Below are 15,464 nucleotides of genomic sequence, written 5' to 3' on the forward strand. Positions count from 1 at the left end.
GGAAGATTGCAGACGGGTGTTGATGCAGGAATTCCACCAACAAGCCTTGCCAAAGGCAAACTCGCAGTTACTGGAAAAAAGGTACTGCCGGGGACCAGCAAGGCCCAGGAGGACTCATCCCAAGAGGGGGAGTCACAGGGGGCCCTCAGCGTCGCAGAGAGTCCACAGGAGCAGATGTAGCACCCACAGGAGTCCCACAGGACGGGGACACAGAAGTCACAGAAGGAGCCCACGCAGCACTACAAAAGTTGATCCCACAGCACAGGAGAACCACACAGGAGGCTGTGCTTTGCAGGATGGAGAGCTGGGGGCTGTAGCTACACGTAGCCTGAAGATCCCTTGGTAAAGATGCAAACAAGCCTTAGCAGCTGCAAGAGACTTGGTGCATGGGGGTACTGTCCCGTGTGGGAAGGCTAAGGCTTATCTCCACCAAAGTTGGAGAGCTGGCAGAGAGGCCCAAGAGAACTACTCCGGACCACCACCCATGATGCAGGATCTACGTAGCTCAGCAGGTGAGAGGATCCACGCAGCTGGTCGTCGCTTGTCATCGGTGCCTGCAGTTGCAGGGGAGTGACCGCTTCACTCCAAGGGAGAGTCCTCCTTCTTCTTGTGCAGGCTGAAGAGTTGCAGTCTTCTAGAATGAACAGTGAGGAAATTGTTGCAATGGCAGGAACTCTGGATACAGTGTTGCAGAAGAGTCTTCCTCGTGGATCTGTAGCTTGTGGGTTCATGGAGGGTCCAGTCCACGGTTCCGGAGGCCAGAAATCGAAGTGAAGGTTGCAGAGGAGGAGTCCTGGAATCTTGCAAGCCTAATCTGAGGACCCACCCAAGAGAGAGAACCTAAATAGCCCTTAGGGGCGGATTGCTCACCTAACCAGGTAAGCACCTATCAGGAGGGGCCTCTGATGTCACCTGCCTGGCCTGGCCACTCAGATGCTCTCAGAGTTCCCTGCCAACCTTAGAATCAAGTTGGCAGAACCCAGGGACCCTCTGGAGGAGCTCTGAGCACCACCCCTGGGGTGGTGATGGACAGGGGAGTGGTCACTCCCCTTAGCATTGTCCAGTTTTGCGCCAGAGCAGTGGCTGAAGGTGCCTGCACCAGTTTGGGCTGCTTTATGCTCGAAGGACACCAAATGTGCCCTTCAAAGCATACCAGTGGCTTTGGGAGGATACCCCTCCCAAGCCAGTCACTCCTATTTCCAAAGGGAGAGGGTGTTACCTCCCTCTCTGAAAGGAAATCCTTTGTTCTGCCTTCCTAGGCATGATCAGATCAAGCAGCAGGAGGGCAGAAACCTATCTGAGGGGTGGCAGCAGTTGGGCTGCCTGGAAAACCCAGTAAAACTGGTGGTAGCAATGCTGAGGGTCCTCCAAGGAGCCCCCAGAGTGCATGGAATCATACTTCCAATACTTGCAACAGTACTGGGGTTTGATTCCGACATCTTTGATACCAAACATGCCCAGGTTCAGAGTTACCATTATGTAGCTGGACATAGATAGTGACCAATGTCCAGCACATATATAAAATGGCGTCCCTGCACTCATGAAGTCCAGTAAAATGGTGCAGGAGTTCGTAGGGGCACCTCTGCTAGTGCAGGGATGCCCTCACACACAGGTACCTGCACCCTGCTCTCTGGGCTGAGAGGGCCTGCCATAGGGGTGATTTACAGTGACCTGGTGCAGTGACCAGTAGTGAAACCAGGTGCATGCACCTGGTTCATGCAGTCTGCAATGGCAGGCCTGCTGAACCCTCTGCATGGGCTCCCTATGGGTGGCAGAATAACTGCTGCAGCCCACAGGAATCCCCTGGAACCCGAATGCCCTGGGTACCTAGGTACCATATACTAGGGACTTCCATGGGGGGCCCAGTGTGCCAATTGTGGAAAGAAAATGGTACAATGTAGAGGACAGAGCAAAACTACTGAGGTCCTGGTTAGCAGGAAACCAGTAGACACAGTCAAACATACTGACAACAGGCAGAAAATGGGGGTAACCATGCCAAGAAAGAGGGCACTTTCCTGCAACCAGCTCAAGCACAAGAAGGCAGAACAAAGGATTTTCTTTGGGAGAGGGAGGGAACACCCTCTCCCTTTGGAAATAGGTGTTACATGGTTTGAGGGGGTAGCCTCCCCAAGCCACCAGTAGGCTTTGAAGGGCACATTTGGTGCCCTCCTTGCATAAACCAGTTTACACGAAACTGGACAATAGAAAGGGGAGTCACCCCTTCCCTGTCCATCACCACCCTATGGCTGGTGCCCAGAGCTCCTCCAGGTGGCCACTTGATTCTGCCATCTTGAATCTAAGATGTGCAGAGGCCTCTGGGAGCATCCAAGTGGCCAGGTCAGTGAGGTGACGTCACAGCCCCCTCCTGATAGGTGGTCACCTTGCAGGTGATCAAAACCCCTTTTAGGGCTAGTTAGGGTCTCCCTCTTGAGAGGGTCCTCAGATTCGACGTGCAAGATTCCTGCAGGACTCCTCTGCATTGTTTACTTCATCTTCTAGCCACTGGAACCACAACTTGACTCTTCAGGAACCGACATTCGGCAGCTCCATCGACGACTTCACCCTGCAACATTGTTTCTCCCACTCTTTCCAGCACCTGCAACATTTTCCCGGCTGTGCAGCCTCTGAGGGCGGCAAGTCTTCAGTCTGCACCAAGAAACAAGAAGGAATCTCCGTTGGAATGAAAGAGTCACTCCCCTGCATTTGCCGGCACCAACTGCAATGACGATCGCCGGCATGGATCCTCTCTACTCCAGAACTACGTGTATCCTGCATCACAGGTGGTCGTCTGGAGTGGGCCTGTCAGTCCTCTCCACCAGCCGTCCAACTTGGGAGATGGTGAGCCCTTGCCTCTCCTTGCAGGACAGTATCCCTGTGCGCCTCGACTCTTGCAGCTAACAAGCTTGTTTGTTCCTCTTGCAAGGGATCTCCAGGCTCTGTGTAGCCCCGGCCCCCAGCACTCCAACCTGCAAAGCACAGTCTCCTGCCTGCTTCTCCTGCGACGTGGGACTCCTCTCCAGGTGTGCTGAGTGGCCTTCACTGCGACTCCTGTGCCTGCTGCCTGTGGGTCACCTGTGGGGGCTGCCTCCTCTTCTGGTGACTCTTCCAGCTGCTGAGGGTCACCCCAGACTCCCCTCCTTGGGTCGAGTCCCCTGGGCGTTGCTAGTCCTCTTCAGCCTTGCAAACCTTCTTCTCTGACTTTTGCATTTGCCAAGGCTTGTTGTTGGTTTTCCAGCACCACAACCGACTGCATCACGACTGCCGATGCGGGACATCACTAGCATCACTTATGGAACTCTTCTCCTGCTCCAGTGCTGAAGTCCTGACTTTCTTCATCCACCATCGACCTGGTCCTGCATCTCCAGAAGGGTGGGTAGTGGCTCCTGCCACAACCGGACACTCCAACTCGAACTGGACCTGGTCCCCCCTCTTTGCAGGTCCTCTTCTGTCAGGATCCACCTTTGGGGTCTTCCAGTCTTGTCTGGGTCTTGCACAGTGTTTTTTCAAAGTTCTCCTGTGGGCTTTGGGAAAAAACAGGTACTCTGCTGGTCGCTGGGGGGCACCCTGGTACTTACCTTGTGGGGGTCCTAGTTCCTCCAGTTCCCTCCTACAGATTCCACTTCCTTGTGTGGGGGACAGTCCTTCACATTCCACTTAGTATATGGTTCGATCTCCCCTAGAACCCTCACTATTTTCTGTTTTTTTGCTATTTGGTATTGCTTTTTATGCTAATCACTGACTTCTAATGTGTATATAATAGTGTGTTTACTTACTTCTAAATACTTACAGTATTTTAGTAATTGTGTTACTATAATAAAGTACCTTTATTTTTGTACAACTGAATGTTTTATTTCATGTGTGTTAGTGCTGTGTGACTACAGTGGTATTATATGAGCTTTGCATGTCTCCTAGATAAGCCTTGGCTGCTCATCCACATCTACCTCTAGAGAGCCTGGCTTCCTAGACATTGCCTACACATCACTGAGGGGGATACCTGGTATAAGGTGATAACACCATAGGTGCTCACCACACACCAGGCCAGCTTCCTACAACATGTAGCCATCTTAAACATGCCACCTCAGTGATGGACAGCTGTGGAATACATGCAGACCGTGAATAACACGTGAAACCCAGTGGTGAAGAGGGCTTACTCAAAGCCCGCCCTCCCTCTATGTATATATACTTAATTATACTTCTTTCTAATATATGGAAGAGAAGATCTGTTTCTACAGGCAGCTGAAGCTGTCTGTAGTGAGACCTAAAATGAGGAAAGATAATACCATTACAAGAATAAAAGACCCCCCAATTCAGTTCTTTAAAATGTAGTGACATATCCAATAGTTCCATTGCCATAAAGTTTTTTTTTATAAATTATGGCTTCCTGACAAGGGGGCTCAAACCTGATTGGATGAAAAACAATAAGTAAAGATATGTGTTAGCCTGTTCTTGATGTACCCTGAGCCCCTGATAAACTGTGATCGAGGAAATAAGTGAAATGGATGAGTTATATGCTTTAAAGGAGTGGATCTTTCAAAAGTGCACGTTATGATCTCACGCCAAGGCTGCACAGTGACTGTGACAACTTCCAAATACTTTTCAGTGTGCTGGGGTGTTTATGCTTCTGAAGAATAACACTTTTTCCATCTCTCTAAGCTTCTCGGAGGTGCAGGAGAACCAGCTGGAGTGTCGCACTGGTCCAAGTAATGCGTCAGCAGAGCACCCGGTGACCATCAAATATGGCGAGCAGGAACGCAGATCAGAAGCCTTCTCCTTCAGATACACCCCAGATCCCAACATCACATCTGCCGCACCTGCAAAGAGCTTCCTCAGGTACAGGCGGATTCTCACTTCTTTCTTGTACAGATAGGTGGACATTCACAACAGATGCAGACCACCAGAGGTGTCTCACTGACCCATCACACAGACAGGTAGACATTCAGAACAGATGCACACCAGCAGGAGTGTCTTACTGCCATATCACACATATTGGTGGACATTCACAGCAGATGCAGACCACCAGAGGTGTCTCACTGACCCATCACACAGACAGGTAGACATTCAGAACAGATGCACACCAGCAGGAGTGTCTTACTGCCATATCACACATATTGGTGGACATTCACAGCAGATGCAGACCACCAGAGGTGTCTCACTGACCCATCACACAGACAGGTAGACATTCAGAACAGATGCACACCAGCAGGAGTGTCTTACTGCCATATCACACATATTGGTGGACATTCACAGCAGATGCAGACCACCAGAGGTGTCTCACTGACCCATCACACAGACAGGTAGACATTCAGAACAGATGCACACCAGCAGGAGTGTCTTACTGCCATATCACACATATTGGTGGACATTCACAGCAGATGCAAATCACAAGGGGATCTCACCTGTAGGCAGAGATTCACAGCACATACACACCGCCAGGCAGCCCAAGAGACCAAGGTAAAACATGGCTCCCAGTCTGCTAACTTGACTTTGCCATTTTAATGCTGTGTCAGACCATTATAATGAGATCAGGCATCCAAACGGCATCACAAAAGGTGTTGCAGTCTTCATAGCTGTGTAAAATATTGGGGGGCTAACATATTTCCACTCCAGTGAGATTAAGGTGGTTGGAACTTTCTTATTAAAAACATACATCTTAAGCTGGTGATGGGCTACAGACTTCCGTATAAGGTGGCGGTTGCTGGTCACAGATGAGTGTTCTGGGGTTGCGTTAAGGTGGCGGTTGCTGGTCACAGATGAGTGTTCTGGGGTTGCGTTAAGGTGGCGGTAGCTGGTCACAGATGAGTGTTCTGGGGTTGCGCTAAGGTGGTAGTTGCTGGTCACAGGTGAGTGTTCTGGGGTGCCTTAAGGTGGCGGTTGCTGGTCACAGATGAGTGTTCTGGGGTTGTAACAGTGGGTCAGCAGGGGTGAGACCTGTGCACAGAGCAGGAAGTTCATGGGCACAGGGAAGAGTAACGCTGAGTCAGCAGGGGTGAAACCTGTGCACAGAGCAGGAAGTTCATGGGCACAGGGAAGAGTAACGCTGAGTCAGCAAGGGTGAAACCTGTGCTCAGAGCAGGAAGTTCATGGGTACAGGGAAGAGTAACGCTGAGTCATCCTGGGTGAAACCTGTGCACAGAGCAGGAAGTACATGGGATTGGAAAAGAATAACACTGAGTCATCCTGGGTGAAACCTGTGCACAGAGCACGAAGTTCATGGGCACAGGGAAGAGTAACGCTGAGTCATGCTGGGTGAAACCTTTGCACAGAGCAGGAAGTTCATGGGCACAGGGAAGAGTAACACTGAGTCATCCTGGGTGAAACCTGTGCACAGAGCAGGAAGTTCATGGGCACAGGGAAGAGTAACTCTGAGTCATCCTGGGTAAAACCTTTGCACAGAGCAGGAAGTTCATGGGCACAGGGAAGAGTAACGCCAAGTCATACTTGGGGAAACATGTGCACAGAGCAGGAAGTTCTTGGGCACAGGGAAGAGTAATGCTGAGTCAGCAGGGGTGAAACCTGTGCACAGAGCAGGAAGTTCATGGGCACAGAGAAGAGTACCGCCGAGTCAGAAGGGGTGAAACCTGTCCACAGCACAGGAAGTTCATGGGCACGAGGAGGAGTAAAACTGAGTCAGCAGGGGTGAAATCCATGAGTAACACTGAGTCAGCAGGGGTGAAATCCATGCACAAAGCAGGAAGTTCCTGGGCATGTGGCGAATAACGCTGAGTCAGAAGGGGTGAAACCTGTGCACCATGCAGGAAGTCCATGGGCACAGGGAAGAGTAACGCTGAGTCATCCTGGGTGAAACCTGTGCACAGAGCAGGAAGTTCATGGGCACAGGGAAGAGTAATGCTGAGTCAGCAGGGGTGAAACCTGTGCACAGAGCAGGAAGTTCATGGGCACAGGGAAGAGGAACGCTGAGTCATCCTGGGTGAAACCTGTGCACAGAGCAGGAAGTACATGGGATTGGAAAAGAATAACACTGAGTCATCCTGGGTGAAACCTATGCACAGAGCAGGAAGTTCATGGGCACAGGGAAGAGTAACGCTGAGTCATCCTGGGTGAAACCTTTGCACAGAGCAGGAAGTTCATGGGCACAGGGAAGAGTAACGCCGAGTCATCCTGGGTGAAACCTGTGCACAGAGCAGGAAGTTCATGGGCACAGGGAAGTGTAACGCTGAGTCAGTAGGGGTGAAACCTATGCACAGAGCAGGAAGTTTATGGGCACAGAGAAGAGTACCGCAGAGTCAGAAGGGGTGAAACCTGTCCACAGCACAGGAAGTTCATGGGCACGAGGAGGAGTAACACTGAGTCAGCAGGGGTGAAATCCATGAGTAACACTGAGTCAGCAGGGGTGAAATCCATGCACAAAGCAGGAAGTTCCTGGGCATGTGGCGAATAACGCTGAGTCAGAAGGTGTGAAACCTGTGCACTGTGCAGGAAGTTCATGGGCACAGAGAAGAGTAACGCTGAGTCAGAAGGGGTGAAACCTGTGCACAGAGCAGGAAGTTGATGGGCACAGAGAAGAGTAACGCTGAGTCAGAAGGGATGAAACCTGTGCACCATGCAGGTAGTCCATGGGCACAGGGAAGAGTAACGCTGAGTCAGAAGGGGTGAAACCTGTGCACAGAGCAGGAAGTACATGGGATTGGAAAAGAGTAATGCTGAGTCATCCTGGGTGAAACCTTTGCACAGAGCAGGAAGTTCATGGGCACAGGGAAGAGTAACGCTGAGTCATCCTGGGTGAAACCTGTGCACAGAGCAGGAAGTTCATGGTCACAGGGAAGAGTAATGCTGAGTCAGCAGGGGTGAAACCTGTGCACAGAGCAGGAAGTTCATGGGCACAGGGAAGAGTAACGCTGAGTCATCCTGGGTGTAAGCTTTGCACAGAGCAGGACGTTCATGGGCACGGGGAAGAGTAACGCTGAGTCATCCTGGGTGAAACCTGTGCGCAGAGCAGGAAGTTCATGGGCACAGGGAAGAGTACCGCCGAGTCAGAAGGGGTGAAACCTGTCCACAGCACAGAAAGTTCATGGGCACGAGGAGGAGTAACACTGAGTCAGCAGGGGTGAAATCCATGAGTAACACTAAGTCAGCAGGGGTGAAATCCATGCACAAAGCAGGAAGTTCCTGGGCATGTGGCAAATAACGCTGAGTCAGAAGGTGTGAAACCTGTGCACTGTGCAGAAAGTTTATGGGCACAGAGAAGAGTAACGCTGAGTCAGAAGGGGTGAAACCTTTGTACAGAGCAGGAAGTTGATGGGCACAGAGAATAGTAACGCTGAGTCAGAAGGGATGAAACCTATGCACTATGCAGGAAGTCCATGGGCACAGGGAAGAGTAATACTGAGTCAGAAGGGGTGAAACCTGTGCACCGCGCAGGAAGTTCATGGGCACAGAGAAGAGTAACGCTGAGTCAGAAGGGGTGAAACCTGTGCACCGCGCAGGAAGTTCTGGGGCACAGAGAAGAGTAACGCTGAGTCAGAAGGGGTGAAACCAGTGCACCGCGCAGGAAGTTCATGGGCACAGAGAAGAGTAACGCTGAGTCAGAAGGGGTGAAACCTGTGCACCGAGCCGGGGGTTCATGGACGAAGTCAGTGTTGCAGAATGTGTCTATCTCTGATGCTCATCTCATCTTTCTCATGCACTTTTACATCCTGTATTAAAAACTGTTGCTGATGTTTGTTCCCTGTAGCGGAGGGCGAGTGATTCTGGTTTACGGACAGAACCTTGACGTGGTTCAAGCCCCCAAGATCCGTGTTACAGTTTCACCAGCAGAACGTCGGCGCCGAGGACTGAGGAGGATGCGCCGGATTATTCCAGACACGGAGTGCCCAGAAAATGCCCTGTGCAGTGTGCAGCAGGTAAGTCCCAAGCAGCCCTAGAGCGCCTCCATGGATGTGTATAGCTCCTTCTCTGGAGCACCGCAACCTTCTCACTCTCCAGCTCACTTGGAGCTGGTGGACTGAGGAGAGGATATCAGGTGAACAACCCTATGCTTGGTTTCCTCCTAAACTGGGGCAGATGTTGCATATTCCACAGCCGTGGGGAGGGGGGGGGGGGGTTTCCAGTGCTTGCAAGCAAGTACCAAGAATTAAAATTGTAGCCTTCTAGCTCTGCAAAATCAGGAAAGTTGAAAGAACACATAGTAGGCTGAACAGGTAGAGCAGGAGGGATAGTGCCATCTAAGGGCCGGATTTAGAGTTTGATGGATGGGGTAACTCCGTCACAAAAAGCGCTATATAAGGATATTAATGCAGGTTGCAGACCCGACCTTCTCCTCACCCAACCTGTAAAGCTTCGTTTTTATATAGTTATGATTTTACTGTTCATTTTATGCAGAAAACTCTGTGACACTCCTTAGGGGTTGGGCCAACCCCTCCTCATGGATATAAGTAATTCTGGACCTGAGTGTCAATTTTCCTTTTTACAAGACTATCATTGTCTAATTCCTTCTTCCCTTTGAGCAGGTGTGGAAGTTTCTGTGTACATGCAAGACTTCTCGACCATTTTGTTGCTATGTTTTAAAGCTTGTTATTTCTCACAGCTCATCACAATGTCATATTTGTAACACCCTCTACATTGGGTGTTTGCTGATACATTGTAGCCAATACGAGATTCACCCCGTTTGTTGGCTGCAAGATGAGGGCTTTTTCAAGGCCTGCAAACTTTTATTGATGCTAATATCGAGTCGTTTATTAAGTTCCTATTTTCTTATTTAGAAATCTTAATATTCCTTCAGCATGCATACAGTCCTGTCGCCTCTTTGTTTGCCAGTGTCAGGTGCCAAGCCTTGAAGAAGCTTTCGACTTCCAGGCAACAAACAGGGTGAAACGTGTTGGCTACAATGCATCAGCAAGCACCCAATGGGCAACTGTCTTGCATAAATTAGATAGTGACACTCAGCACCAGAATTCCTTATATAAGGATACTTGGGGCACATCAGAGCTAGGGCTATTAGTAACTTGTCACAAATAATGTACACCAGCAGGGATGTATAACCCTACATGTACCCCTGCCCTTTAGCTCCTGCACTGCAGATACAGGTCTCGCCTTAGCTTCTCATACAGCCGGTCCCCCATAGCTACAGGGATCCCAGTATCCATCATTCATTGTGCTGATGGCTCAGTAGCGCTGTTTGATTACACACTCTTGACATCCCAAGTACAGAGAAGTTTGGTAATCATGTAAAATCCAATGTACTGGTGCTTGTCTGGGAATGAAAGCCGCTGGTGTTTTGGATGGTACATCTTACTAAAATAAAATAAACTTTTTTTATACATACTTGCATGTCTTCTATAGGGATATGGTCAATGTCCTATCACACTTGGCATTGAAAAAATCAAGGGCAACTCCCCCAACATACCCTACTAACTCCAATATCGAAAAATCTAACAGGCCCCTCAATAAAAGCGCTATTCGAGGTCATCCAAGCAAAATTTCATCCCACTTTGAAATGTGGCCTCGAGGCGTTCTCCAGGGCTTTTAATAACTGGTTTGACCTCGCTCAGTGTAGGCTCAGAACATTGGCTGGCCTTCTGCACTCACCAGTCTCAAATATGCCTAGAAAAAGAACCGGTCGCTTGAGATGCAGATTTACTGAGCTGTTGGGCGCGAACCAGAGAGTCCGAACACGACACATCATAGATGCACTTACAGGCTGAGCAGCATAACTCAAAGTTACTTTCAAATAGCCCAAGGTCCTCTCCTTTTAACTTAGGACTTTAAAGGTCTGGGACACTAGACGGCCAGTTCAAGAGTTTAAAGGTAATATTTAAATCAAGTGAGGAAAACTCCATATGAGGAGGCATTGCAGACTAGTGGAAGGTCCAAGTAACAAGCCCCATTCACAAGTACATTTGGAAAAGGCAATTGTGGAGAAACTCAGATCATGTGCATACAATAACGTTGTGGTCTTTACATCCAGGAAGACTTTCAACAGAAGTGGAAATCAAAAAATGCAGCAACTCAGTGGAATATGTGTAATTCTTCTAACACAAGTCTTGCCCGTGTAGTGTGTTGTGGCATCGCCTGACAGCACAAACCCATCCCTCCTTAAAACCTGTCTCAGACTGGGAAATCGCACCGGCTTTAAATGTGCAGTTTTGGCAAATTTGTGGAGTTCACTTGACTGAAAGTTAGGAATAACTAAAACTGGCTTAACCCTTCTTGAATTTACAGATGACGTTGATCTAACATATTTGTGCTTTTACAGGTTATTTATAAAGTAATTGCTGGCAATTTTAAGTATGAAGGCGTTAATAAGAGGAAATTGTTTAAAGGAAATACATCTTTCAATAAATGTCTGTTATTGGAAAACTATATAATCGTGTGAGGGACAGGGAGATTAAATGGTCCAGTGTACAATCTCTCTAACAGTAATGTCAAAACAGAAAAGTACACTGTTCCAAAGAGAAGTCAAAAGTCCACTCGGCACTTCTATAGATAGAAGCAAGAGCCCTCACACATCCAAGAGATGTCATGCTTCATCATAGGGCTCGCTCCTCGTCAACTGGCGCTGCAATGTCTGAGGGCCCCATGGGGGCTCTTTGCCAGAGACCTTTACTGGTAATCTGTGCCGTGGTTAGAACATGTAGGGATACATTTAAACCTACAGGCAAAAAAGGGAAAGCTGGAGAGAAAGGAAAGAGATAAACTTGGCTCGGGAACCTCCAAAAACCCGTACTTTATTGATCACGGCAGGGTCCCGGTCAATATTTAAAATACTGTAGAGCGAAAAGGAAATTATGTTCCCACACTCTACCGGGATAATGGAGGAAGGAACTTACTTCAGCCACTAGCGAAGGTCAACATGTTTCGCACCTCAGAAAGTCCTAACGGATTAACTGGCGCTTCATCAGGACCACACACAAAAATCTTCTAAGCTACAGTGAAAACTACATTGTGTAAAAAACTGTGTGTAAAAAAACTTGAGTTAACTTACTCCAACAAGTTACACATCTAACAGTCAAGACAGAAGAAGACCATCCTCAAATAGGGACGGGGCTCCATGGGTACAAGCGTACCATTAGGCTGTCGTTGTATAGTTTCAGCTGACAGTCCGTGGCCGGAGACCTACCCCGGGGCCGCGTTCCCGGAAAACCTATTGGAAAAGCCTGTCAGAACTTTTTTCTAGTTTCTCTCGACGAAGGCCGGCAAGATATTTTGAGTAGGCTGGACAGTAGAACAGGGCGTGTTCTTCTGTTTCCTTGATATGACACAGGTTCCATCTGGTCCAGAAACCACTCCCCCTGGAAGGCGTCCTTCACCGGGATGAAGGCATCGGTCAGGGGCCCAGATGAGGGTTGTGCCTGACGTAGCCCCCTTGATGGTCATCTTACTGATAGACAGGGCTGATGACGCGCCCACGGTACCCCGCTGCCGGACTGCACGGGGGTCTCGGACATACTTGACCCACGGTACGTTGCTGAAGCCAGAAAGGCCCAGGATCCTTCGAGGTCAGAAGTGGGCCAAGTCCTCCTCCAATGAAGATGGGTCCGATGCTTATCCTGTCAGAAACTGGCCTTAAACCCATAACACGTCTACGGGGGAGGAGCGGATGCCAACACGAGGGTTCAAAAGTTGGTACAAAAAGCTATTCTCTGCTCCTGTTAGGGCTGCAGAGTCCTCGTGGCCCCCGAGCGCCACACCGTAAAGGACAGCGCCTTGAGTCTGCTGTTTGTAAATTTCTAACGCCGGTAGAACAGGACGAAATTGGGGTCTACATTGCATTTTGACCAGCCCCCCCTGTATGTTGCTTCAGTTCGAGCCTTCAGTCCTTCTGTGCCGGCGTTTGGGAGTTTGGAAATGTACTGAGGCGTTGCAACTACTGAAATACACGGGGGGCAAACTATGGTCTTTGTCGATTCAGGATATTGGTAATCAGTGATGAGGATTCGGTAAGAGATGTGTCTGTTACATACTGCCTCTGTTACTCCAGAGGCTGGGGGTCCCAGCTGGTCCCCCCTTAAAGTAGCGCTTGCACATACCCCCCCCCCCAAGGCTGGAATGTTAACACAGCTATGTTTTTGATGTTTTAATGTGACTCAAGAAAGGATCGGTTTTACCGATTTTTTTTCTCATACCCTTTGTTGATAGAGCCAAGCCCCAGTCACAGAATCCACAGGTGCACGCAGGATTGCCGGCTGTGGCGAAATAATACTTCTTGGGTTTGTAGCAGACCCTGAAGTTAGAACTGTTTCATGAGTTTCTGTTGAACATTATCGTGGCGATATGTTGTGTTTTAACGAACATTTGGGAAAATATTGCTGTAAAATGACTCCTCTGGGCTCGTTGTACAAAAAAAATGATTCTGGTGGCGATAACCGGCCAGGTGTCAGCACGCGGTGCATTGTGGGGGTTGTAGTACATATTTCCAGATCTCCTTTTTAATCCGGGCCCTTCCTGTAATCATGTCTGGAATGCATGGGCCATCAGTCACTAACCTGTTCTGCAGGGACCTGCTGTGGCCCAGCATTTGAACTTTCATCAGTTCACCTGCTTGTATCTGCTGGAGCACCGTGGAACCTACGCTTACGGGAAAATTGACTGGAGACTGACATTCTGTGCTCTGTGGCTCCAACGCAAAACAAGCATTTGCAATGGAATGGGTCGCGCGTTTGCTTGAGTTTAAGCTTTTAGCTTTGTATGTTCCGAACTGACTTTTCTTGCCACATTGTTTGAAAATGAAAAGTAAAACAGTTGCCATAAGCGAGCCGATTCAAAGCGCCACGGCCGCCATGAGCGCGAAGGAGAGACACAAAAGAAAAAGAAGTTTGCTTACAGTCAAACGTATCGGCAATCGTGCAATTATCCATGTAACAGGATCGGTCTGCAAGGCGGTAACAAAACCGCCTCAAGGAGGGACAAACGTAAATGATTTACCAGTGATAAAAAAGGAATTTCGAAAGTCAAGCCCATGAACGAGTGATAGTGATGGGCGTGCGGTGGGCGTGGTTAAAAGCCCACAGATAGATCACAACTTGCACTCTCGACCTAAAAAAGACTAAGCTGCCCATACTTTTATTTTCCAACCGCTGATGTTTATGGAAACAGAGTCTAAAAAGGATTTGTTGGCAGATGTATTGATTATGAGAACTGATAGAGTATAAAGTACCTAAGGGTCACCTAGACTATTGAAAAGCCATTGCACAGGTCCCTGCATTCACCGACGTCATCTGCAGGCAGCCAGGGGCAGTGCATCGCCCTTCAGTGACCTTCCTACTGCCTGGTCGCGGGGGTCTAGAAGGTATCGCTCAAAATCAAAAGTTGACCTGGTTGTCAATTTTTTATTTTCATTTCTTGCTCTTCTCATCCTGGTCAGCAGCTGGTAGGAAGCTGTTAAGGGGACAAGGGCGGGACATAAAGTTAAACATGTGATGTCAACCTTGTTCAAATGTGTGTGTGTGTGTGTGTGCGCGCATGCAAAGGGTGTGTGCCTGTGTGTGCACATGCAAGGGGTGTGTGTGTGTGTGTGTGTGTGTGTAACTGTACAAGAGAGAGAGATGTCACTACAGCTCTCTGTTGCATTTAGGGGAATCTACGCCCATCCCTCCGGTCGCCTCTGAGCACTCATTTGATATGTTCTCTTGTGTCCCACCATGTTATTCAATATTCTATTTAACTTTGCATGGATTTTTTCCCCTTATTCCATTCAATTTTTAAGGAGGCTTCGGGCCTGATTTAGATATTGGCGGATGGATCATTTTGTCACGACGGTGATGGATATCCCGCTCACCCGAATCTAAATCCCATAGGACAAAATGTTATGTAGATTTTGGCGCACAGAATATCTGTCACCGTTGTGGCAGAGTAACCCGTCCGCCAGTATCTAAATCAGGCACATTATTTGTTAAAATTGAAATACATTGGATATAAGGTTTCTACTCCCTCAGTGAAGCCCTCCTCAGTCCTGTAAGGGAACGAGAAGTTCACTCGGGACCTGGAATGTGGGATGGCCCTGCTCTGTTTTAACTGTGAATCTGTCCTTTTCTCTCTTCCCGCTGCAGTTTGAAGAGTTGTGCGCCATCAACTCATCCCACCTCATCCTGTGCAAGACTCCGTCCATCCACCTGCTGTTGGGCAACGCCCGGATCAGCGTTGAGTTTATCCTGGACAACCTCCTCTTCAACTTCAACAGCCTGAACCCAGCCTCCTTCTCCTACGAGGCCAACCCAGTCCTGAAGCCTTTGAATGCCGAGGACCCTGCCAAGCCTTACCGGCACAAACCGGGCAGCGTCATCTCTGTGGAGGTAAGCCTCGGGGTCCTTGTCAACGCAGCGGTTATTCAACCCTCATTTGCCCATGCGCTTTATTGCTTATTGACAGCTTTATAGCGCTTTAACTCTAAAGTCTTTTAAAATAAAATTACAGCGTATGTGCATAAAAAAAGGCAGAAATAGAAGATGCTTCTGCTGGAGTTGGGTAAGTCTTGTGCGATGATAATGTCGTGGGGATCATTTCGAGCA

General features: G+C 49.0%; 1 protein-coding gene across 2 annotated transcripts in view; it reads left to right on the forward strand.

The window, feature by feature from the left end:
* The window catches only part of PLXNB1 (plexin B1), a 363,371-nt gene that overhangs the window by 284,146 nt on the left and 63,761 nt on the right, over nt 1–15,464 (forward strand). For both annotated transcript variants that reach the window (XM_069206118.1, XM_069206119.1), the window contains exons 19-21: nt 4,654–4,830; nt 8,693–8,861; nt 15,006–15,248. In XM_069206118.1, coding sequence (XP_069062219.1) covers nt 4,654–4,830; nt 8,693–8,861; nt 15,006–15,248 — 589 coding nt within the window. The remainder of the gene's footprint in view (nt 1–4,653; nt 4,831–8,692; nt 8,862–15,005; nt 15,249–15,464) is intronic.

Source organism: Pleurodeles waltl, chromosome 9 (assembly GCF_031143425.1).
Source record: "Pleurodeles waltl isolate 20211129_DDA chromosome 9, aPleWal1.hap1.20221129, whole genome shotgun sequence".
Lineage (NCBI taxonomy): Eukaryota > Metazoa > Chordata > Amphibia > Caudata > Salamandridae > Pleurodeles > Pleurodeles waltl.